A 25320-nucleotide genomic window follows, 5' to 3' on the forward strand; every position below is an offset into this window, starting at 1 on the left:
AGCAACTATGGAGAGAAGGATTTAGAGGAAGAAAGTTTCCAAATTAATGTACCTTTGGGGCAAATACCATGGCAAAAAGGGGGAAGTCAAGCAAGACAGGGCCACTTTAAATACTTTTCATGTAAGCATTAAAGGCAGTAAGATTGCTGTCTTGGGGCTACACCTTTTTGAAGGGTACATACGCTAAGAGTAATATCACAATGAGAGGGACATGACTGAAAAAGGAAAACATTTGGGGATTTAAAAATGCCAGAATGCTGAATTTACCAAGAAAATAAAGCAAATAAAGCAGAAAGATGGGTGGCAAGATCTCTGAGGGATGATATTGAGTCTGCAGAGAGAAGAGACATAAATATTTTGGCTAACATAGCGGACACCGTTTGGATAGGAGTTAAGAACAATAAAGAGTCACGTGATTGTTAGGAGTGACTACTGACCTTCCCTGTAGTTTTTTTCTGGAGAATATTTTTGCAGATGATAAATCCAGGGCAAAAGGTTGGTTAATAGGAGAGATTTTAATTAGCTGAACATTTGCTAATTGGATTAACAAATATGTAACCGTAATACTCTAAGGAAGGTGACATAGTGCAAGCATGCTTTCCCCAGGCTAACTAAGCAACTTACACAGAGTATTCTGGGGCTAAACCTAGGAAATGAGATGATGCATCCCCCTATTTAGATTTGGGAGGACTCAGTTTTGAGGTAATTTGGGGGGCAGTTGAGGGGCTATAATGTCAAAGTAAACTAAAAAAGCCTGAGAGTCACAAACCAAAATTAAGAGCATACAAGTAACCGCCATACAGTGCATTAACCAGAAATGAATCATCACAAACTGGAGACAGGACACCAGCACACCCTCAACACTGAGAGTATAATACAAACAAAGAGTAACACTTTCTATTAAACAGCACATTTCAGCCACACGGCTCCCAGCGCAACTTAGTGACTCTCCATATCAGCAAACACAGTTAGGAAAAGTGACAAGGCAAAAATCAGAAACAAAAAGCATAGGCGGACCATAGCTTTTCAGGATGCAGACCCCCACACATGAGGCCTTACCCATCACTACCTATCCATGACACACAAGCTTCTGGACACCTCCTGCCTGCAATCTCTCCTGACAACTCTTTCACACCTTGTTTCCCCTCCACACCGATTGAGGCTCTGGTGGATCACTCCATCCCCCTATATCAGGAAACAAAGTGAGTGAGCTGATGGCAACTTACCTAGTAGGGTTGGCAAGTTAGGGAACTTGAGCCTAACCAGCAGTTAGCATTGGATTCAGTTAGAAATTAAGCATGTCATTCTGGCTGGTGAGTTGTAAGGTATATATGTTGGTGCCTTTTTTTGTCTCAAGGGAGTGCTGGATCCTCTGAAGCCCAAGAGATAAGAGTACCCCACGGTGGAGGAATAAATTAGTCCAGAAATGTATGATTAAAGATCAATTTAAAGGGAACAAATGTTGGGTGCATTGGTTGCTTCTGCCTCCTCTATTTCCTACATATTTCCAATATGCTCGGATCAGTACATTACTTCATAACAAAAAAAATATATGATTTTACAGGCGCGTGCAAACTAGATTTTCAGAAGTGCTTGACACCTGATTTTCATAACTGCTCAACTCCCATTTAGGCACCTATATTAAGTGCACAGATTTTCAGAAATACTCAGCACCTTGCAGATCCTATTTCAGAACAATAGATTCTGCAGGGCACAGAGCACTTGAAAATCTGACCACTTAGGAGCCTACATGGGAGCTCTTTTGAAAATTTGGCCCAGCACATCCCTTTCTTCAAACTCCTTGCATATTGTTAACTAACTGACTGCTGCTGACTATTCCAGGTACAGTATGCCCAGGTGCTGTGTACTTCCTGTGCTACTGAACAGTCCAGGTACATTCCAGTAATCCACTGCCCTCAGTGGAATGTTAATAGACGATGGCCGCACAGCAAGTACAGTGAAGTGCTTACAGGAGGTACATGCCCGTGAATTTGATGGAATGCAGGCTAAACAAAGTTATAGTTCTGGCTTTCTAGAAATCTTTTAAAGCAGTATGATTTCAGCATGGATATTTCATCTCACTCAAAGTAAACTATACAGGTGCACAAGTGACCAATCTAGTAACCATGTGTGTACCTGCACAGCAATGGAAACACTTTCAGGAAACAGTACAGCTGTGCATTCATTCCCAGAGTTCACTCAGAGAGAACTATCTGTGCCTTAAAACATGCAACTGCTAGTTGAATTAGTCTTCTATTTATTCTGTTTTCCAAAACTCTCCACACATTTGCTCCACCCTACATTTCTGACCCTATATCCATCAATTCCCCTGGCTGCTCCCTCCACTCCTCCAATCTTGATTTCCTCTCAGTCTCCACCCAGCAACACTCCACAGTTATCAGCCAGTTACTCATTTGCTTGCACGATGTCCTATCTATTTTCAACTATTTCCTGCCCTCAGAGAAACTGAGTCACTTCCTCTCTTCCAATCTCACACACTACAACATTCTGTCACTTTGGACTACAATGGACACTAACGTCCAGGTCCCCAGCTAGGAACACACACTTCTTCGCACATTACTACTGTAACTAGCCTGCAGGAAGAACAAGCAAACAAACACACTACTTGCTCTTTTACTGTTTTCCCAGTCAGTTTTCTGTTTACTCTGCTCCAGCTCCACATGTCAAAAATCACATCAAACTGAGAATACGCCTCTTAGCAACTTTTCCTCTTAATTTACAACATTATACAAATATATTGAAATAACTTTTGAGAAGAAAATTTGCAATAAATTAAGGATGACTTCTAAAAAAAAGTCATTAATTTGAACCATGATTGGAAGTTTCAGCAAGTAACTTGCTTTCCTTTTAGGATACTTGCATTTAGGACCACAAGAAGCTAAACAATGCAGTTTAAATTCACACTCACTCTTTGTTTCACATGACAAGAAAAAACAAAGAGCCCTTTAGCTCTTTGAAACTCTTTATTAACTGGGAAAAAATACCACTTCAGGGAAACAAGCAAACAGCCGCGTATGAGCATGTGCCCTTTTTCAGTTGTATTTTCATTCAAATCCCACATAAAGCCAGTATTCAGAGTCAATGACAAACTATTGGCAAATACTAGTCATTGTGGTTTCACAACAGATCAGAAATCCTAGATGTTTATAATTTAGCCTTTATGGTTCAAAATGGGAAACCAAAAGAGAGGCAAGTAAGATCTGATCTACTACAAAAATAATCAATCTCACCTATGGTTATGACCTTACCATATCATAACATGAATTTGTCTTGCCTGTGAGAACAGAATAAAACATGTTACAAGCATATATATTTTAAACTAAGATTCCAGCAGGTTTAAAGTACCGTCTCCCTCACCTGGGTAGTACATTTTTTCTGATTACGCAGAAAGTGACAGTCACAAACATGTTTCATACACCACTTTTCAATGGTTTCCCAATCAACATCTGTGGACAACACTGCCTAAATAAAATAGACTCAGCAATTTGAATTCCTCTCTCAAAAATTGCTCTTGTTCTTGCTATTACATTTCTCCCTCCCCTTCCCTCCTGCTCTATACTTTTTGTTAAATGCTTTTCACTTACCTAACTTTTGTGTGTAAACATTTACAATAGCAAACTTTCAGTTTGGCTTATTTGTGGCAGAAAATAAGCTTGGGTTTCATTTAGATTGATGGCAATACAAAAATAGGTTTAGCAATAACTCTGCTATTTTGTGGTGTGATCACTGGTTAGAAAGTGTTACACCGTCTGTATCAGGGGTTTTGTACATATGTAATCTCAGCATGGAGATGACGTACAAAATTCCAGTTGTGCCAAAATAATCATTTCGTCCATATTATTCATACCATAGTGCAGTATGCATGACAACTTGGCATTATTGGCTTCCAGAATGAAAAAGCACTGAACAGATGTTTAACTAGACGGCTCCAACCCCCCAAACTAATCCACAGCCTTGGACTTTTTTAATAGATTAACAAGTGAGATTTTCTAATGCAATATCTAAGTTTCAGCATGAGATATTAAAAATACTTGACTACAAACATCAACCCAAGATCAGCCACTAGGGATGGGAACATTTGTTTGGATAAAGTCAAAAAACACTCAGAGGTTCATTCAAAGCTCTAACCGAGCTTGAAATGATTTTGTTCTAAGATTCAAAAAGTAGAATTACTTTTTCATAGTCTAGGGTTTGTTTGTTTTTTCCCTTCTTTCTTTTGCTGCTGCTCCTCCTCAATTTCTGGGTTCACAATTAACGGATTTCCCAAATCCTTACCCAAATGCATTTAAGGGTTTTAAAGTAGATTATGAACAAAATGTATGTTTTATTTTAAAAAAAGAAAATAAAGTTGTCAGGGGTAGGAGATAAAGAAGATTACAAAACCTATTTTGCAAAACAACGATTCCATGAAAAAAATGTAATTAAATGAAAGCAAAATTTGTTTTGTTTTTATTAATTATTATCTCCTTACAGGGTCAAAACCCAAAGAAAAGCATTGAGTTAGTGCACAAGAACAGAAAAGTGAAACTGACCAGTCTACTTTAATTTTACATATTGAGAGATCTATCGCTGCTTTTAGTCACATCAGAATTCAACTGGCCCAGCAGGAGTTTCATGAGGCTTTGTGCTCCTTAGGAAGAAGCCCTTTATGCACTGCAACATATGCTCTCTTACACAGACAACCCGATCCTTTAGTTGGTGCAAAGTGCAACTGGATCATAACCCTAGCTCTGCATTTCCATACTATAAACATGTTTGTATTTCTTTAACGTTTAGTCTCAATTCCGAATTTCCTGCAGTTAGAACATCTGAATTTGAGATAATTACAACACCTCTGTAATGTACTTCTTCCCGGCTTCCATTCCATTTTCTTTTATGCTTTCTGTACCACAGAGTTGTTATTTTGATAAGTATTAATCATCATCTGGTGATGTCACTTTTTCTATCATGATTCTTCATTTTATTTGGATGTGTAACAGAGTGGCAGAATTTTCCTGTTGCTCTATCCTATTAGCAAGCATTTGAATTCAGGTTAATCAGTGCTAACTTCTGGGTGCAGGTATGGGTCACCAGACTTCACCCTGAATAGAAGGGAAGCAGGAACAGAACACCAGCAGAAAGAAACGTGAGAGCACACACTAGGATTTGGGACAAACAGGACAGAGAGAGGTCGTGAAAGAAGGAATTCTTAAGGCATTCAAGTTTACAAAGCAGGCATAGATTGGAGTTCATCTGAGATTATTTTGAATTTACCATTTTTTTTTATATGGCAGATCTCAGAAAAGGTTACAGAATGGTTTCGGCCATTTGACAGCTCTGGACAGTATTAAGTCAAGGTAGAACATTCCTGATCTGCACATGAATGTACCAGGTAAACTTCCAGTTGTAACATCCCTCTTAATGCAAAGTTAATGGACAACATCAACACAGCAGAACAATCAGCAGTGAAAGTATGAAGTTGACATTTTGTGTAACTTCACCCATAGTTCACCATCAGTTCTAAGAGAGACTGAAAAATTCTGCTTTTGCTATGATAGGGCAACAGTGTTGGTGCACAGTCACTGAATCCCATAAATATCTTGCTACATGTAATATATACCAGGTTTATTCAGATATTCTAAGACAGTACTAGTATTTAAAATGTGGTTTCATTTAAAATATATCTGGGCCCTACGTACTAAAAAAGTCTAAATTTTTAGGGAAAAAACACAAAAGGCCAAACCCTTACTGGACAAAATTTAAAAGTTTCAATTACACAGCCGCCTCCATGTCATTAACCAGTGACTTACCTCATGTGTACGTGTACACACACACAAATAGGACAAGACTGAAACTGAACATCTTCTATCGGAGCTATATATCTTTAACAATCAGGTGATGAATTCCCATTAAGAAAGGGAAACACCTCTGAGAAGCAAAAAATATCCAAACTTCTCCAAAAATGGCACAAAAGTAAGTTACTTTAAAGTCTGAGACTTTCAAAGGAATATTTATGCTATTCAAACTGTTATAGCAAATGCTCAGAGGGTGCTATAAGCAATTTCTCAAACACCAGAGACATAAATGTATGTCTCCTCTTTTGTTCTTTTAAAAATATTAACAGGTTTATTGAACAACTACACTTTCCAATGTTTTAAGACAGATATTTCAGAGATTTAAATTCTACAAATTTTTTTTCACATGAATTTTTTCCTTTAATATTTTGAAAATGTCTTTAGATGCATTAATGTTTTTCTGCACTTGCCAGTTTTTATTTGTTTTTATTTATACATTATGATTATGTTGTACAGTAGGGACAAATGAGATGATACACCCATATATGATTAAAGATAAGAATCAACAGGTCAAAGGTTTTGCATAAGTATTGCATAAGGAAAGCTATCCCAGAATAGGATATCTGAGCTTAACCAGAGGATTCCAAAATCCTTAGAAAGCAATACAAAAATGTTTTTTATGGAGATAAGTAAGTCTCTATAACCAAAATTAGATACAGCTGCTAAATGGACATGTGACACAATGTAAATAAAAGCATTCGGATTTCCTGAATGGGAAATGTGGAAGTGGGCCTGTCATAGATTAGTTACATTAAATCAAAGCGCTATTAAAACAGCTCACCCAGTTTAAACTGATTAAGAATGATACAGCATATCATAGGCAGTGCTTCCTAATTTGCACATTGGTTAAATATGAATGCATTCCATTTACAAACAGATCTTCAGAGAGCATGTGGCAGCTCAGAAAGCAGAAATAAACAGTTTCAACTTCACGTAGAACTATACAATCATGAATTGACTTGACTGATACCTTTTTATTCCATGCAAAACACAGGGCCTTCACCACTGCCATTCATCTTTGGCGGTCTCTTGCTGCAGTCTTATTAGGTTCTCCCAGTGTCATTTTAATGATTTTCAGTTCTGCTTCTGTTGTGCGTTTCCAAGTTGTCCTTGGTCTACCTCATCGCCTCTTGTCCTAGAGATTCCAGTCCCATGCCCGTCTTGTTAAGTTGTTCTGGTCTTTCCTCTATGCGTATCCTAGCTACCTCCATTTTTGTTCCCTGATTTCTTGTCCTATCAGTTTCTGTTTCATCTTCCTTCAAAGCTGTTCATTTTTTATTTTTTCTGGCTATCTGATGTTGAGGATTTGTCTCCAGCAGCTGTTTATTTTAAAAAATTGAGTTTATATAGTAAGGTCTTGATTTTACAATAGTGTTAAGTATTCAAAGTTTAGTTCCAGGGACAAGATTTCTGTTTCTTCAGCTCGATTTTAGGGTTGCGAAAGTATGTCTTGTTTTCGCTATTCTAGCTTTAATGTCTTCATCTGTTCCACCTGTTTTGCTTATGATGTTGTCAAGATATGAGAAGTGTCGGACCTCTTCTATGTCAGTCCCAGAAAGTGTTATTGATATTTCTTGTTGTGTGTTGATTCTCATAGTTTTTGTTTGCTCAGGGTTGATTTTCAGCCCTACTAACTGTGCATAGGTCAGAAGATCATTTGTTTTTGCAGCATATCTTTGTGGGAATGAAAGAGCAAGTTGATGTTGTCTGCAAAGTCAAGGTCTTCTCTAGCTGCTGTGTGAAAGTCCATTGTATACTCCTTGGTTGTTCTGTGGTCTCATTACCCAAGCTATTACCAGTAGGAAGGATATGGGTGACATAAGACATCCTTGCCTGACATCAGTAGTTAACCTGAATAGCTTAGTCAGTTCTGTATTATGAATTGGCATGTCATATTTTCATAGAGGCTCTGAATGATATTCACAAATTTCTGGGGGATTGCACAGTGGCGTAGCAACTTCCATAAGACTGTTCTGTCCACTGTGTCAAAGGCTTTTTGGAAATCTAGGACAATGATGTATAGTGGTGACTGCCATTCGATTGACCAGCCTATGATGATATATATGGTTACTATGTAGTCTACTCACAGTTTCTCCTGCCTGAGTCCTTATGGTCTTCTTGTAGCCTTAAATCTACTGCTTTCTTTAGTCTGTCTAGGATAAAGTGTGTAAGTATTTAACTATGGAAGGAGAGCAACTGAATGCCAGTCTAGTTTTTACACTGACTGAGGTTTCCTTTGTTTGGAAGCTTCACTATAATGCATGGAAAAATGGCCATAAAGTGGCTCCAGGAAAGTCACACCAATGTAATGGGTAATAACGTCTGCCCTCACGATTGGGACCATATTCATCTTCAGAACCACAATCTACTTTGTGTTTTCCTGTCATTCGTAATTTAAAACAAACCAAAAAAAAGCACATCAAACAATATAAAACAAAAGTTTCTTGGTGCTCTCTCAGCTGAGTAGGCTAGTATTTTGTGAATCTGACACGAAAGCATAATAAACAAGTTTTAGAATGTCTCGTTTCAGAAAAGTTCACTGACATTTAATGACAATGCTCTAAGATTTGCCATTTCTCAAAATTTAAATTACAGTTATATAATTATCTTAATGACAAATTCTGCCATGAAATAGGCTCTCTCCATCCCCCCACAATATTCTTTGAGGATGGAAAAATAAACAGAAGCTGTGATCAATAATTTTAGAATGCATCTGGTCAGCACTTTAACAAGAGGATCAGGCAGTTTAAATACCATAAACCATTATTCCATTTTAAGCCTCAGTTTCACGCTTTAATCAATAAAACAATACTGCTAAGAGACAAACATTCTTCCTACAATTTAAGACTTGATCATAGTAATGACATGGTCAAAGCCAAAATCAGGGACATTTCACATGGTCTTGTATCAAGGCATTGGATTTTACTCTCTAGTACTATACTTTTAAGAGTTAAGATCTTCCAAAGGAGGGGTCAATATGTCAATCACACAGTTGAGGCTGCAGCAGTGCCATAAATTGACCTTTTAATTCATGAAGAGAGTGACAGTATGGAAGTGAAAGGGCATGAGATCTTTTAGTACTGATTAACAACTGTTTTCATTTTCAAGTTAGCCCACAGCACAGTCACAGAGCCAAGTGAGGTCAAAAGAAGACAGGTCCGACACTGCCACCAAGTTTCAAAACTGAGGACTAAGAAAAGCAAAAGGTAAAGAACAAGGTTCTCAACAAAAATATAATGAATGTTCCAATCCTGTAAAATCTTTCTAATTGGATTACTTATATGTGTTAGGATTAGTCACAGAAGGAAGGTTTTCCAAGGTTAGGCTTAGAGAAAAAAAGAAAGGCAGAGACAGATGCCCCAGCTTTAAATATGCCTATGGGGTCTCCCACACTGAACACAGATCCAATCACATTTAAAAAGCAAAAACCTTAAACGGACACTTTTCTGGATTTGTAAGTAAAGAGCCAGAAAAAGAAGAAACTGTCATTTAAAAACAGCTCGAACACTACAGCAGTCATTGGCTTGTTGAATTGGTTCTGACACCACTTTGTGCCATTGGGGCAGAGAAACGTCACACAGCAGGAGACAGGATGGCTCAGACCATACAGATTTAGGTGTAGCTCATTGGTTCCAATCTAGCCAAGTTCAGCAATCACTGGTATCTGATTATTCCGTGCCTTACTGTAAAAATAAAGCAGCGGACTCAGTAGACCTCTTGGTGAAAATGTGTATATGTTACATCAAAAACTATCAGAATGGGCATCCTTGTCAGCAAATTCAGGAGCATCTGCCCCAGACCTTTCTCCTCTCCAAAATAAAATCTTTGATATCTTCTCATGAATGTCTAGTGTCAGCTCAAGATCAGCAGGGCTAAAACAGAACTCTTCATTTCCTCTCCCAAGCCCTCTCCCCACCTCCTTTCTTGATCAAAGTGGACAACAGCACCATCCTGCCTGTCACTCAGGCCTGTAACCTGGGTGTCATCTTCAGCCATCTCACATCCAGGCTATGTCTAAATCTTCCAGATTCCTTCTGCATAACATCTCTAAAATATAGCCTTTCCTACCCATCCACACAGCTAATTTTCTCATCCAGGCTCTCATCATCTTGCATCCCAATTATGACAACATCCCTTTCTCTGGTCGTGACAAATGCAAATTTTGCCCTGCTCACATCCACCCAGAATGCTGATGAAAAGATCACTCTGCTAGCCTGTGGCTTTGACCAGGTCACCCCTCTTTGTATCCCTCATTCGCTACTGAAATGTTGACTCCTACCTCCCATCATTCCACTATGCCCATTCCACTATGCCAGCTTCCTTTGCTCACTTGTTAAATTTTCAAACAAGCACCTTTGTCCTTTCTCCCATGCTGCTGCCGCTCACACTCAAGAGGTGCTCCCATAAACATCTGCAAAGCTACCTCATTATCCTCCCTCAAATCCCTCCTCTGAAGTGATGCTTACACAAAACTTGACAGGCTGCTGATGTACCGCTACCTATCATCCTGGTCATACTGTCTCATTGTTTCCATGTACAATGTCTGTCTGTACCCAGCTGTTGTCTCTTGTTTTATAATAAGAGTGTAAACTCTTTGGGGCAGGGATCATCCTTTTCTCCCCCGTTTGTACAGCGCCTCGCCCAGTGGTCCATAAGTGAGGCTCCTACGCACTATGGTAATATCAAGACTACTTCTATGAATGCTGATAGTTTAGATTCAAAAGCAGTATAAAGAGCAGTGTATAAGGTTCTGTCATAAAAGGTTTATGTAACAGTATCTGTACACTACACTACAAAAGGTTTTTTCCTCCCCCCCGCTCTCCTGCTGGTAATAGCTCACCTTTCCTGATCACTCTCATTACAGTGTGTATGGTAACACCCATTGTTTCATGTTCTCTCCGTATATAAATCTCCCCCCTGTATTTTCCACTGAATGCATCCGATGAAGTGAGCTGTAGCTCACCAAAGCTTAGGCTCAAATAAATTTGTTAGTCTCTAAGGTGACACCAGTCAGAGAACACTTCAATCTCTTTGGTCACTCGATTACAGACCTAAAAGTTGCAATTCTTCAACAAAAAAAACCTTCAAAAACAGACTCCAAAGAGAGACTGCTGAATTGGAATTAATTTGCAAACTGGATACAATTAACTCAGGCTTGAATAAAGACTGGGAGTGGATGGGTCATTACACAAAGTAAAACTATTTTCCACTGAATGCATCCGATGAAGTGAGCTGTAGCTCACGAAAGCTTATGCTCAAATAAATTGGTTAGTCTCTAAAGGTGCCACAAGTACTCCTTTTCTTTTTGCAAATACAGACTAACACGGCTGCTACTCTGAAACCTGACATAAATGTGTGTGTTTCTTTAGCATTTGCAGGGCAAAACTTCCAACTGCAATTTCCAAAACCATACTGTATAAATATAGGAGTGATTTTCTAAATGTATTTTAACACAAAATGCTGATAAGTGTTAAGTGGCAACCAAACCCTATTAGCACAAATACAATAGCAACAAATTACTGAAAACACTAAGAAGCTCCAAATGACTTCATTTTAATGGGATGTCTGTATAACATTTTGAACAAGAAAAATATTAAGTAGTATACTGATAAAAATGGAAAAAATGCAAAGTACCAACCAGTATAAAGTGCTGTGTCCCAAATAAAAGGATTACTCAGCTTTATTAGCCTGTTAATTCTCTTGTAGGTCCTCCCCTTATCACACAGCATGCTGACCATTAATCTTAACAAGTGGTTTTAGATTACTCACACCAAACAAGCTGTAGCTTTCCCTTGTATTATTAAACTAATTAATCTAAAAAGTGTTTCCATATAAGAGAGATAAATAAGCACATCTGGAAACAAATCAACAGAAACTGCAGAACAGTGTTCAACTCTACTTTCAAGATCAACAAATAACAGTTTTTAATGATAATTTTTAAAACGGATTTTAAAACGTCACAATCACAACTGGAACTGGCACAATTTGTCCTAATTTTATTTCTTATGATAGATTTTCAGTTATGGAAAAAGTGATGCAATCAATTGATTGTGACCTACTCAAATCAGAAAAGCAAAGCATTTAGGAGTAAACCCTCCATTGGTGTAGCTCCACTGACTAAAGCATCTGTTCTAATTTACATGAGTTGAGACTCTAGACCCACTTTTTAAGTTCAATTGTGCAAATTCAGTTAGCTCCCAGACCCTTTGCCTTTAGAGATCTGGAGGATCAATACCTAGTTTAAGGCACAAGCAAAAGTAGGTTTGGTGGTCCTACTCCACTCTGACAGGTTTCAGAGTAACAGCCGTGTTAGTCTGTATTCGCAAAAAGAAAAGGAGTACTTGTGGCACCTTAGAGACTAACCAATTTATTTGAGCATGAGCTTTCGTGAGCTACAGCTCCACTCTATTCATTCATATAATAAAGTATCCCTACAAGTTGGCACAATTAATTGTATTGGAATCCATACTGTAAATCAGGTTGATCAGTGCTAGTCCAGCTGTTTAGAGAAACTTTCATAATGCCCAGCTCAAATCATTAGGTCCTTACTTCCATGAGCATTAACTTTAAGCGAACAAAAATACCCAGCCTCCAGCTGATTTAATGAACATGGCTCACGTATGTATGATTGATAACACTACATTTCCCAGACCACAGAAGCATCACACGCAGTAATGGTTTTACAGGAGTGAACTCTGCCTAATAATTTCTCTCCTGTACACTATTAAACACAAATGTGCTCTTCTTCAACATCAAGCATGAATATTTTCTTGACAAAACACTTTTATAGTGTCCATTGCAAGGAAAATCCCACCTGACATTTACCTTTAAATTTACATATGACTCTCAAAGAAACCTATGGTGTAGAAAAGCTGGAGTGTAGGACAGGAACTTGTTTAGAATCTATAATTTCTTTATAGGATCATTCTTCTAAATGCTAAAGCCATAGAGTTGGTTACATGATTTTGTAACAATCCACTTTAACTGACTTAGACACCAAAATGGGTAGTCTGCATTTGGCACATGGAGATAGAGACTGACCCCATTACCTGTACATATGTAGTGATATCAGCAACAGAAGATAGGGAGCCACTGACTTAGAGATGCCAGCATTCTCCACAAAAAGAGTAGAACATGTAGAGGAAAATCTTGATCCGGCATTAGGAAAGTTATTTGAAAATTGTCCTGTTTCTTACATAGTCTTTCCTACCCATTATGACCTCACCTGGTCTTTTATGCAGTCAAAAGTGTTCTGTGCAAATTTGAAATCACCACTCTAGTATGGGACTAACTAACGCCTACACAACTGCCAATATACTGCCATGTTATTTTGGAGATTCTACTGAATGATCAGCATACTGAGAATGCTAACAAACATCATGAAGAAATCAAAACATTTTAAAATGCATATATGTATACACCAAATATTGGTGAAAATGGCTATGAAGTATAATTGTTATGCTAGGTCCCTTAAATGATCTAAACCAGTGGTTTCCAAACTTGTTCCACCGCTTGTGCAGGGAAAGCCCCTGGCGGGCTGGGCCGGTTTGTTTACCTGCCACGTCCACAGGTTCGACCGATCACGGCTCCCAGGCCAATGGGAGCTGCTGGAAGCAGCGAGGGCCGAGGGACATACTGGCTGCCGCTTCCAGCAGCTCCCATTGGCCTGGAGCTGCGAACCGCGGCCACTGGGAGCCGCGATCAATCAAACCTGCGGACGTGGCAGGTAAACAAACTGGCCCAGCCCGCCAGGGGCTTTCCCTGCACAAGCGGCAGAACAAATTTGGGAACCACTGCTCTAAACCATTTCTCTTTAAACTTGGAGGTAAAAATCAATGTGCTTTTGTTAGACAATTCCTATGCCCTAGAGAAAATATATGTTCTTCTTAGTCATATTAGATAGAGTGTCAAGCTGGCTAGAAACCTCAACTTGTTTAGTACTTCATATAAGCTGTTTATAACAGCAAGGCTTTCAGAATAGTTAGAGACCTCCCAAAACTGCAATAAATATTACCAGACAGGGGAAATAATTTTGTAAAAATGACAATAGTCATAAGAAAGTTTTGATCTATTAATTTCAGTGTCTGCGTAAATTACTTCATGCACCTCTAAATGAGCTGACGACAAATTGTTTAGAAACAATTTGGCTTCTATAGCATACTGTATAATTTCTGTGTTTCTCCTCAATTCTTTATCACTGTAGGCCTGGGTAGAAATGAGTAATTGGACATGGGTGAGGCCTCATTTTTTGGGAGACAGGATTAGCGGGTAAATGAATCAGCAGGCTGGAAACAGAAAGTTGGTAAGATAAGGGGGAACACCCAGGGAACCAATTACAATAAACAAGATAACAATGGAGAAGATAGGTCTGGAAAGGAAGATGAGGTAAAGAGTAAGTCATGCACGGCCAATGAGAGATTGGTTCCTACAAAGTGACCAAGCCAATCCCCAAAAGTGTAACGCAGTATAACGTGTAAACATGTATAAAGAAAGAGGTTCGCTGTGTCACTCTGGATATGTGGTATATATACCCCTTATGCCCACTCCCTATGCTTGAATCTGATCAACTCAGCGTAGTTTTGCTGTATGCCAAATAAAGAAAAGTGAGTGACAAGTCAGGAGCTGAACTGAGTTATTGGGGAACTGAGTGGAAGAGGTCCCAGGGAAACCTCAACAATCACTAGAAACACTTGCATGTAAACAAAATCATTGTTTCTTAGGGCTAGTCTACACTGGCAATGCTAAGCCGCTGCCGCGGCAGTGCTTTAAGGTGCCTTGTGTGGTTGCGGTGCAGTGCTGGGAGCTCTAAAAAAAAAAAACCACCTCCACGAGGGGCACAGCTCCAGCGCTGAGGCACCATTTACACCGGCGCTTTACAGCGCTGCAACTTGCTGCGCTGGGGAGGGGTTCCACACCCCGGAGCGAGAAAGTTGCAGCGCTGTTAATTGCCAGCGTAGACAAGCCCTCAGACACCCATCCAGTCCTGTTGCTTATTCCCCATCTGATTCATAATCCCATTTCTGACATCAGAACTGGCGGCTGTGGAAATGAAGATGTCACTGACTGAGAATTATGGCCTCAAGTGAGAAATAGGAGAGAAAAGCAAATTCACTCTTATTAAGCAAAGATCCTGCTTTCCTGTAAATATCACTAGTAACATAGAATAAGGAAAGTACTACAAAAAAAGAGGAAACTGATAAATATTTCGCCTACATGTAGATAGTTGACCTTATCCAGCAGCAAAACCAAGTAGAAAGCCTTTTGCATTCAAATATTTCTCCCTCATGGAGAAGTCAAGAAAAAATTAATCATTCCAAACATTTAATCAGCACTGCCAGGTTAAAAAAAAATATTTCAGAAAACGCAGAAGTTCCTTACCTGGGTTAGATTTATTAATTTATTATCTCAGACGATAAAATATTTTAGTTTTAGTAATCTTACTTTCCTCAATGTGGACCACATACTGGACTAATACATTTCACTTTATTTTGATAGTTAATTTCTACATACTTTTCACTTTCTGCTTCTTACGCACTACTATAAAACAGCAATGTCTGGGCTGCAAATACTCTGAAGGATTATGCATTAGTTAAAAATGTTTCCACTTGAATTTTTATTATTATATTAATTAACGTAGATATGTCTATTGATCTTAGGTTTTGCAAAAGATTACTTTAAAAAGTGAAATGCTGAGGAGTCACTTTTTACCTAGTAGCATCCATTAGAATTTGTAAAACTCCATGATTCAAACTGAGGCACTGAATTAAAACCAGTGTTTCAATAAATCCTACAACATACACAGTAATCCTATACACAGCCTCCCACTCATAGCAGTACACAGCTTTGTGGCACAGCATTTCACACTCCTGTATGAGTTATAAATCCTTAACTTTTCACAAAATAAAGCCAAATAAATCTGTAGACTCATGTGTACTATATTTTACTTTTTGAAAAATTAAACAAAGGTAGATATAAAGAAAAACCCATGACTAACCCACTGAACACATACATTTAGGGATGCTCCATTATCGGAAAGCTATTATTTAGAAAAAAAAATCTCTTACCTTGAATGCACTGAAGTGTTCCATCCTCAGCCCTTATTGTAAAGGTTTCGCCTGGATTAACTTGAACCAAAATGACCTGCCAAAATAAATATATTCATTTCAATCTAATGCTCAAATCTCATTGGGTATATTCATTCCAAACATTTTCTTACCTAAAAAGTTATGCACTCGACAAGATGTAAAGAGTAAAGCAGGCTTGATTAGCCACAGCTTTGGGTCCTAGCAGAGTCCTGGAATTAGTACAGGAATTGAAGTTTGTCTAAATCACTAAATTTATTCTGAAAATAACATTATTACCCAAAAGGGCTGGAATGTAAAGATGAAAGCTGGAATTTTAGGCCCCAGGCCTGCAAATTCTTAAGCAAACGATTGTTTTCTTGCACACAAGTAATCCCATTGAAGTCATTGGGCTGCTAACTTGCTTAGAATTCAGCAGATGTGTCTTTTCAGGATTGGCACCTGAGAGTGGATATTGCAGGACAGTTTGAGTGACATATTTTGGGCCATACGCTTTTTCCACAGGAGTAAGAACTGCCTCACTGGATCCAACCTGGGACCCATCCAACATGATAAGAGATTCTGGCCCTTTGTATTTGTTTTTACTGAAAAGCATCCAGGCATAAATGGGAATGGGTGCAGTAAAGTACATGAGCAAACAATTTACACTATTAAGAATAAATAATAAGCATTTTAGAATGAAAGGCTAGGTCTCACTCCTGGTTTCCCACTGCTCAAGCCACCAGATAATGGGAATGCTACAGGGACTAGAGAAGTATCCTAAGGCATAATACTCACTGCCCCTCTCTGCTAACTGTACAGAAAAATTGTTTCAGAATGTGCTGCATTTGCCTGTTTTACTCATTTCCAGACACGAATGTGGAAAAAAGGCTATTTTTATAGTGAGGCTGTAAAAGAATGTTTACACTACATGACTTAGTAAGCAGCAATATCCTGATCACAATGTGGGGCTGTCTGTGTTTATTTTAGTCAGCCTCAAATAAGGGTTGTCCCTGATAGCAGAACACTCATTGACTTCAATGGAAGTTCCCTGCAGATCAGACCCTAAATCAATACAATCATTCATAGTACCAGCGAGGTTTTAAACTAATATACAATTTGGAGTCTGTTTACCAACCATTGTGTGGAGTTTTGGTGTGCACAACCTCCGCTGATATCAGTAAGACTCACATGGCTAAAACACCAGGTCATGTTTTGACAACTTACCCTTCAGGGTCTCATCTTTAAAGAAATGTTTTATTTGGAATAAGTTGACGTTTTACCACATACTATATATTAAACGTGTTACATACACAATACTTTATTTCAAACATAATGTCCAATAGTCTCAGAGTTTGTGGTTATTGTAGTCACATAAAGAGAAATTCTCATTATCATTGAGTTAGAGATATTATCTGATATGAAAAATTCACTTCTGGATCCAGATTTTGATCACTCAAAATTCAGGGTTACTTGGATCCAGAGTTTGGCTCAGCCTAGTATGGAAATTGAGATTCTGAACCAGCCCTTAGGTTCTGGGGTGTTTGGTTCCAGCATTTTAGTCTAGGCCTGTCTGCAATATGGATGCTAATTAAAGGATACTATGTCATGCTTTTTGAAATCTAAGTTAAAGGCATACCATAAAATAATTACTGAATATATGAGACTTCAAATTACAGTAATCCTGCAGAAGCCAACTGTCATGGTTAAATTTTTAACACATAAATTATAAGTCAATTAAAGAAATGACAATATGTGAGCCATTATTTTAGGTTTGCAACAATAGTTGCCTCACAGAACATTAATTAAAGTAGAGTTGAGCCAGTAGGCACAGATAGGGTTGACAACATTGTAATTTTAAAAACCTGACACTCCAGCAAGAGTGCCGGAACCTCCCCTGCCCCACCTCTTCCTCCCGGAGGCCTCGTCCCTTCTCCCACCATCCCACCCCTTCCCTGAAGCCTGGCCCCCATTTGCCCCTCTTCCCCCTTCTCCTCCATCGCTCGCGGCTTTTCAGCACTCCCCCGCTCTTCCCCTCTGCTCGGGTCAGGAGGGACTCGCCTGCGGAGCTGGGGCTGGGAGCTGCAGCCATCCGGCACCTCCCCTACTCACAGCAACTGGAATTTGGGTGTCCAGTCAGTAGATCTGACCAAACACTATCAGGTCCCCTTTTGACCAGACTTTCTGGTCGAAAACCGGGCACCTGGCCACCTAGACACAAGCCATAATAAATGGTTTGGAGGAGATAAAAATAGAGAGACAAAAGCCATTCCACCCATAACCTGTGCAAAGCAACACTCAAAAACTGTTGCTTTTCTGCCTCTGAATAGAGGTGAATAATTCACAAGAGGGGGTGCTTACTTTATTGCCAAAGAAATCATGCAGAGCAAATGGATGGGACTGGATCAAGAAAATAGGGGCCAACACACAGGAGTGAGGCAAGGCAGCAGGCAAAGGGTCCATCATCAAGACCTTGTTACTCCTTTTATGTATAGGGTTTTTAAACAGTTGTTTCCGGATAAGCTATTTATCTGGCAATATAACATGGTGATGGGTAGATTAAGGTGAATCAGGACATGGATCCACTGAATTTCTGGGGGGGCCCTAGACAGACCCCCATCTCCTCAAACACACACCCTGAATTAATTAATCTCCCTCTTACCTCCACGTCCTTATCCTTTTCCCCAAGTGAGGCAGCCTACACAGACCATGCCCACTCCAGCCAGTGGCCGCCTGACCACAATCAGCTGTGCAGTGCACCTCCCTTACCTCTCTGCCTCTAACTCCTGTGTCTAGGTCTCTTTGGACTGCAAATCCTGATATTCCACAGGAACCGCCACTAATCCATCCCTGACCATGTTCACTTACATTCTGCCATTAATCTTTTAACTCAGCAGAGTTATGTTGGTCCATAGACTTACTAGTGACTATTATTTAAGATGCAGGAGCCTTTGAGATAGTCACTTTTAAAATGTCAATCATCCATCAGTCAAAATGTCCACATTCTAATAACGTGAGTTTTGTTTTTTTGGCAATTAATGCATTTGGAAAATTACTGCTTTTGAATTTAAATTTAAAAATACCAAACATTTAACATTAAAGCTGTGTTCCCAACAGCATCTCTAATTGATGACACAGTTAAATAAAGCTGCAATACCCTTTTCTTAATATGCAGGTCCTCAGTCACCCAATAAACTGTGCTACTGAAGTAAAGGAAAGAAAATACCACACCCTCACATTTCCCTTTACTGTTTATGGCAGCTGCTTATGGTCATATTATAGGAAAACATTCAGAACACGCTTCTTTAGCAGTCACACACTTACAAATTCACAATTGTACAGGAGGCCTTAGGCAATTCAGAATGTGCAGGTGAATAGAACCTATTGATTGCCACCATGCTTCAGTGAGATTAATGACTGGATGAGAAGCTTTTCAGCATCCTGTTAAAATACTACATTTCAAGCTTTTACTTCCTGCAATATACATTGTTTCTGAGTTGCTGTGGTAGCCTGATTGTAATCTAGAAGTCACCTCACTGTATTAGCCAAGCTTCAACATCCTAACAATCAATCTCACTTAAATGCAAAATTCAACATCATCTCAGTTTTGCTAGTTCATTTGACACCAACAAGCTGTCATCAAAAAAAGACAGCTTATTGTCCGAACATGGGAGGGAGGCTGTTGCAGACTCATTGCCTTGGATGAGGGGAAAAGCTGATGACTCTTCCCTGACAACCGACATTAATGAGACAGCAACAGGCCTTGCATCATACAGCAGTAGTACAGTTAGTCAGAGACACTTTTGTATCATGTGAAGAAACCCTTCTTTTCTGCTGCAAAGCAGACATCAGTGTTAAAAGTTCTCAAATACAGAATATGAAACACAGAATCTCTGTTCAGACCAAGTTGTTTTTTTCTAGGACTCATTTACTCACTGAAATATTACTTTCCCTAACCTCCAAAGTGTGGACAGTTACTTTCAACACACATGGGGATAATCTGAGATGTCAGTTTTTTCTTGTAGATATTGAGAGATGTTTAAAAGAGAAGGCCATTAAAGATCAATACCAGGAGATTAAAATCATTATAATGGATTCAAAGATGTACTGCTGAGGTAGCTATTTGTATGATGATCTATACAAACAAAATAAATATACACTTTATAACAGTTTGAAAGACATCTGATGAAAAATAAATTAACATTACCAAAGATCTACACCAAAAGAAAACAAGAGCTAGAAGTACAGGAATAGTCATTCAACATTATAAGTTTTTTTAAATTTACAGTGATTTCTATTAAAGTTTAACATGACTGGAAAGAATTTCCTAGGACTGAATCATCCACAAAGGTGTGAATCCAACCTCTTTCATTTTAGGCCTTGTCTACACTGGCAAGTTTGTGCACAGTAAAGCAGCTTTCTGCTCTGTAACTCTCAAGCCACTTAGTGGGCAGGAACTGCACAGTTGTAGCACTGTAATCCCCCTGCCCCCCCCAACGAGAGGCATAGAGCTTTCTGCGCCAGAGCTACAGCGCCATGGTGCCAGTGTAGACACCCTGGTTGATTATAGTGCTGCAACTGGCCTTCGGGAGGTATCCCACAATGCCTGTTCTCGCTTCTCTGGTCATTGGTTTGAACTCTACTGCCCGGCTCTCAGGTGACCACCCGGCAGCCCCACCCCTTAAATTCCTTGGGAATTTTGAAAGTCCTCTTCCTGTCTGCTCAGTGACGCGTGCAGTGGTCTCAGCGTATCTTTCCAGGTGACCAGGCCTGCTCCACGCACCAGGTGAGCCCCCGCTTGGAGCAATGTCAAGCTGCTGGACCTCGTCAGCATTTGGGGAGAGGAGGCTGTCCAGTCCCAGCTGCGCTCCAGCCATAGGAATTATGATGCCTACAGACAGATTTCACGATGCAGGACAGAAAGGGGCCATGACCGGGACACATTGCAGTGCAGGGTCAAAGTGAAGGAGCTGTGGAACGCCTACCACAAGTCGTGGCAGGCAAACCACTGCTCCGGTGCTGAGCCCACGAGCTGCGAGTTCTACAAAGAGCTGGACACATTACTCGGCAGCGACCCCACCTCCACTGCAAAGACCACTGTGGATACTTCAGTGGCTCGCATGCCAGTCGAGAGTGGACTGAGCCAGGAGGAGGAAATCTTGGATGAGGATGTGGAGGGGGAGGGAGACCCAGAGGCAGAGGATGATGCGGAGGTCAGTGATGCATGCAGCCAGGACTGCTACCGATCGGTCACTAACCAGTTCGGAATGGGAAAGTCAACCGTTGGACTTGTGTTGATGGAACTGTGCTGGGCCATTAATCCTATCCTGTTCCGAAAGGCCATGACTCTGGGTAACTTGCGTGACATTGTGGATGGCTTTGCACAAATGGGCTTCCCTAACTGCGGAGGGGTGATAGGTGGCACACGTATTCCAATTCTGGCATCAGACTACCTAGCCATCGAGTACATTAATCGCAGGGGGTATTTCTCAATGGTTCTCCAGGTGCTTGTGGATCACTGTGGGCTCCAACAGGTTCTCTTTTTTATCCTCCCCACACGCCCATTTATGGTACCTTGTAAATTAAATTAAACAAGGTCCAGCTCCAAGGCATTGCTAAAATGGCTGACATTTGAAGAGTTTAAAAATGCATTATGAAATGGAAGAGCAGCCTTTGGGAGCGGCTTTGAAGCTGAAACTTTTTAGGACAGTCAAAGCACCCACTAACGGTTTTGAATATTCTTCTATCATCACCTCTGAGTTTTCTTTCTCTATTTCTGCTTTGGGGGTGGGGTGGCTATTTGTTCTCTTTTAAAGGTGCGCTCAGTCATCTTTTCAAAACACTAATGATCTATAAACTGCCTTATCAGCTGGCATGGAACTTTGGCAGACACATGAGGGCAGCTTCCACATCTTCCACCTCTTTTCTCCTGCATTTTGTGTCTCATATTTGACAACATTTGCCTGCATGAAGCCACTCTTGTCAGAAAAGAAAGCCATAATTTCCCTGTAGAAGAACTCAGTTTGTCTTTTACAGTTTCCCAAATCCATTCACATCTAAACATCAGTTTTGGTTTTTTTTGTTTTTTTTTTTTTACTAAAACAGTTATCACCATCTCCACCATAACCAATAGCAGCAGGTTTACTGATCAATTATAAAGGTAGCAGGAACTCTTCAAAAGCACACATGGAAATTAGGCACCTATCATGGCTGCTTTTAAAAAATGCTCCCCCTTAATGTCTAAATTCAACATCATAAGTAATTCAGGGGGGGTGGGCGGGAGAGGAGCGGGAGGAGAGGAAGGGGGTAGAACTGCTTTTTCCATTTCATCTCCCAAGTACAAGATCATTACATTATTTCTTTCTGGGTCTCTTATACAGTTGCCATAGGTGATTTGGGTGTTAAAATAGTTTATTATTTATTATTATTATTATTATTATAACATTACCTGGGAGGAACCCTTTATGTTGCAGTCAGCAATCCTAAAATGGTCACAATGGTGACCTAAGTGTCTAATAGATCTAACTCTTTCCCATCTTGATGTAAGTTTCTCACCTTTAGAGTTAATGAAATTTTATGTTGCATTCATATGACACCTTTCATCCAGGGATCTCACAGCACTTTGCAAGTAATACCTAACTAAGCTGCAACTCATAATATTCCTATCAGGTACTTAGGACAAGCTTTTTAAAGGTATGTAGGCACCTAAAGATGCAGACAGGCACAGCTGATAGTCCATCTTGGTGCCTAAATACCCTTAAAAATCAAGCTCATAGTTCCTATTATTCCTGTGCTGCAGATGGAGAAAGAAGCATACAAATACACAGGCGTAGTTTGACTTCTCCAGCCATGCCAACGGGGTTGCGCATGGGGGATAAAGTCTATGCCTGCCTGAGGCTTGAAGTTTGGGGGGTACTCAGCTCAAGGCAGAGTCGGGCTCTTTGTCAGCTACGCACAGGAAGAGTGTGGGGGAGGAGGGAGGGGTTGATTATGTCAGGAATGTGGCACAAACACCCGTGGGCTATGGCCCCTTTGAGAGTCCAGGCAGTGGCGTTAACAGCCACCATGAACTGCTGGGCTGCTCTACACCCTATCTACTGCTAGAGGCAGGATTCAGTCCCTCCCCAATGTCCTCATGTACTAATCACTACACAGAGCCTGTTTAGTCTTGTCTGTGTTGGGGATAGGGAATTTCACTTATGTGATTTACAGCACCACTCACCAAAACAGATGGATTTTCTGAGTCCCCATCCCACGGTGAACAAGAACCCAACAGCTTGTGGTCTCCCAGTACAGCATGACATTAGCAATGCTACAGTTACGGTCAAGATGTTACAGACAGCACTTTTTAAAAATGTATTTCAATTTTCAAAGGCTGAGCCCCTCGTCAGGAAGTGACAGATTTAAGATGGATGCACATACTGTACAAACCCAACACTCCTCCTCCCCTCACACACAGGTGGACAGAAGACTGTTCCATTTGGCACTACTTCCAAATCCTTTAATTGACACTGTTCTCTGCAGACAGTGAAAAGAAAGACGTGAAACATATTTTCCACCAGCATCCCCACTCCCACCTCCCACTCCACTACCACCACTCCAATCGCACAGGAATCAAATGGATTCTACGCAAGCCTCTAATTCAGGGCTTACTTATGCACCATGACATCAGTGCTATATAACGAGCCAAGTTCAAGAAATCCATCTGGGACAAATAGCAGCCAGGCACATTGTGACTTCTTTTGTTTATATACACTAAATATGTCTTGGTGGTAAGAGAACTTACTTGAAGATTTATTTCCCAAGTCCTCCAAAACAATATTCTGCATCCTGGAGCAGCTTTGTGACTCTAGTTCTCTTCCCAAGGTTATGCATAAGTGATTTTTAAGAGAGCTCATTGTTTCTGAAACCTAAAGTTAAAATCTAAGCAAAGACATAGTAGTCAAAGCATAGTGCCTTAAAATAAAAGAAACTGAAAACAGCATAAGGAAATAAAGGTGTATTGTATACTACAGCTCATCAGCCTGCAAACGCACCCTTAACTTACGAGACCATGCCCCCTATTTTTCACCCAGAGAGGAGGCAGTGATTGAAAAATCAATTTGGAACCAGCTGCTCCTTTGCTCTGGGCCTGGCTGCATCCATAAGTTGATCACTTATACAACAGTCTGCTTTCCAAAAAAGTGCACTCCTTAAACTACAGAAGTGATTAAAAGAACTGAAGCAGAACATGCACAGTATTTGCATTAAACACTAGACTGGAAGGATATGAGGACTGACTTGCACCATACCTTACACCACCTTGTTAACAGAAAAATATTTATTAACTGAACTTTTGCACAATAATATGCCATTCACTGTTATCCTAACTGCTTCCTATGCCACCCACGAAAGCTTATGCTCCAATACGTCTGTTAGCTTCAACTGTTAATTTCCATCGGCTTGAGTCACTACCATAAGAACATACACAAAAGCATGAGTGGTACAGAGAAAGGAAATAAGGAAGTGTTATTTACTCCTTCTCATAATACAAGAACAAGGGGCCACCAAATGAAATTAATAGGTAGCAGGTTTAAAACAAACACAAGAAAGTGTTTTTTCACGCAACACACTGCCAACCTCTGGAACTCCTGGTGTTGTGAAGGCCAATACTATACGGGTTTCAAAAGGGAACTAGATAGGTCCATCAATAGCTATTAGCCAGGATGGCCAGGAATGGCGTCGCTAGCCTCTGTTTGCCAGAAGCTGGGATTGAGTGACAGGGTATGGGTCACTTGATGATAACCTGTCTGTTCATTCCCTTTGGGGCACCTGCCATTGGCCACTGTCAGAGGACAGGGTACTGGGCTTGACGGACCTTTGGTCTGACCCAGTATGGCCGTTCTTATGTACCATAACATTTTCAATGCAGCACTTTTATGTACTTTTTTTTTTTTTTGGGGGGGGGGGGGGTATTACAGTTGTAGTGGACTGCTCCTTTACAAAGAAACCTGTGCTATTCCTCTCACTTCTGAGAAGGTCACTAAATGCTGTTACAGTCTGATACTCACTACTGGGCAGAATCAACATGTCTGAACTCTTTAACACTCTCTGTCATAGTGTGTAATCACAAACTTTGGATCCCAGACCAGCTCCAGCTCCCTTTACTATTGTGAGTATTTCGAATTATTCTAAGAGGACTTGGGAGAGTAGGTACAGCAGATTTGGCCACATGAAATAATTAGTGTAACAGAAATAAATATTTAAAACTAAGGGCTGGTCCACACTACAGGACGAGATCAATCTAAGTTACACAACTTCAGCTATGTGCATAATGTAGCTGAAGTCGACGTACTTAGATCTACTTACCGCGGTGTCTTCACTGAGGTGTGTTGTCTATTCCCCTTACGCTTCTTGTTGAGGTG

At 40.1% G+C, this 25320-nt stretch overlaps 1 protein-coding gene across 1 annotated transcript in view; it reads right to left on the reverse strand.

Moving 5' to 3' along the window:
* FNDC3B (fibronectin type III domain containing 3B) overlaps positions 1 to 25320 on the reverse strand; it is a 282481-nt gene that overhangs the window by 252224 nt on the left and 4937 nt on the right. Inside the window, exon 2 of the mRNA XM_077826513.1 lies at positions 15920 to 15995. Within this exon, the coding sequence (XP_077682639.1) occupies positions 15920 to 15995 (76 nt within the window). The remainder of the gene's footprint in view (positions 1 to 15919; positions 15996 to 25320) is intronic.

The sequence above is a fragment of the Eretmochelys imbricata genome, chromosome 9 (genome assembly GCF_965152235.1).
Source record: "Eretmochelys imbricata isolate rEreImb1 chromosome 9, rEreImb1.hap1, whole genome shotgun sequence".
NCBI lineage: Eukaryota > Metazoa > Chordata > Testudines > Cheloniidae > Eretmochelys > Eretmochelys imbricata.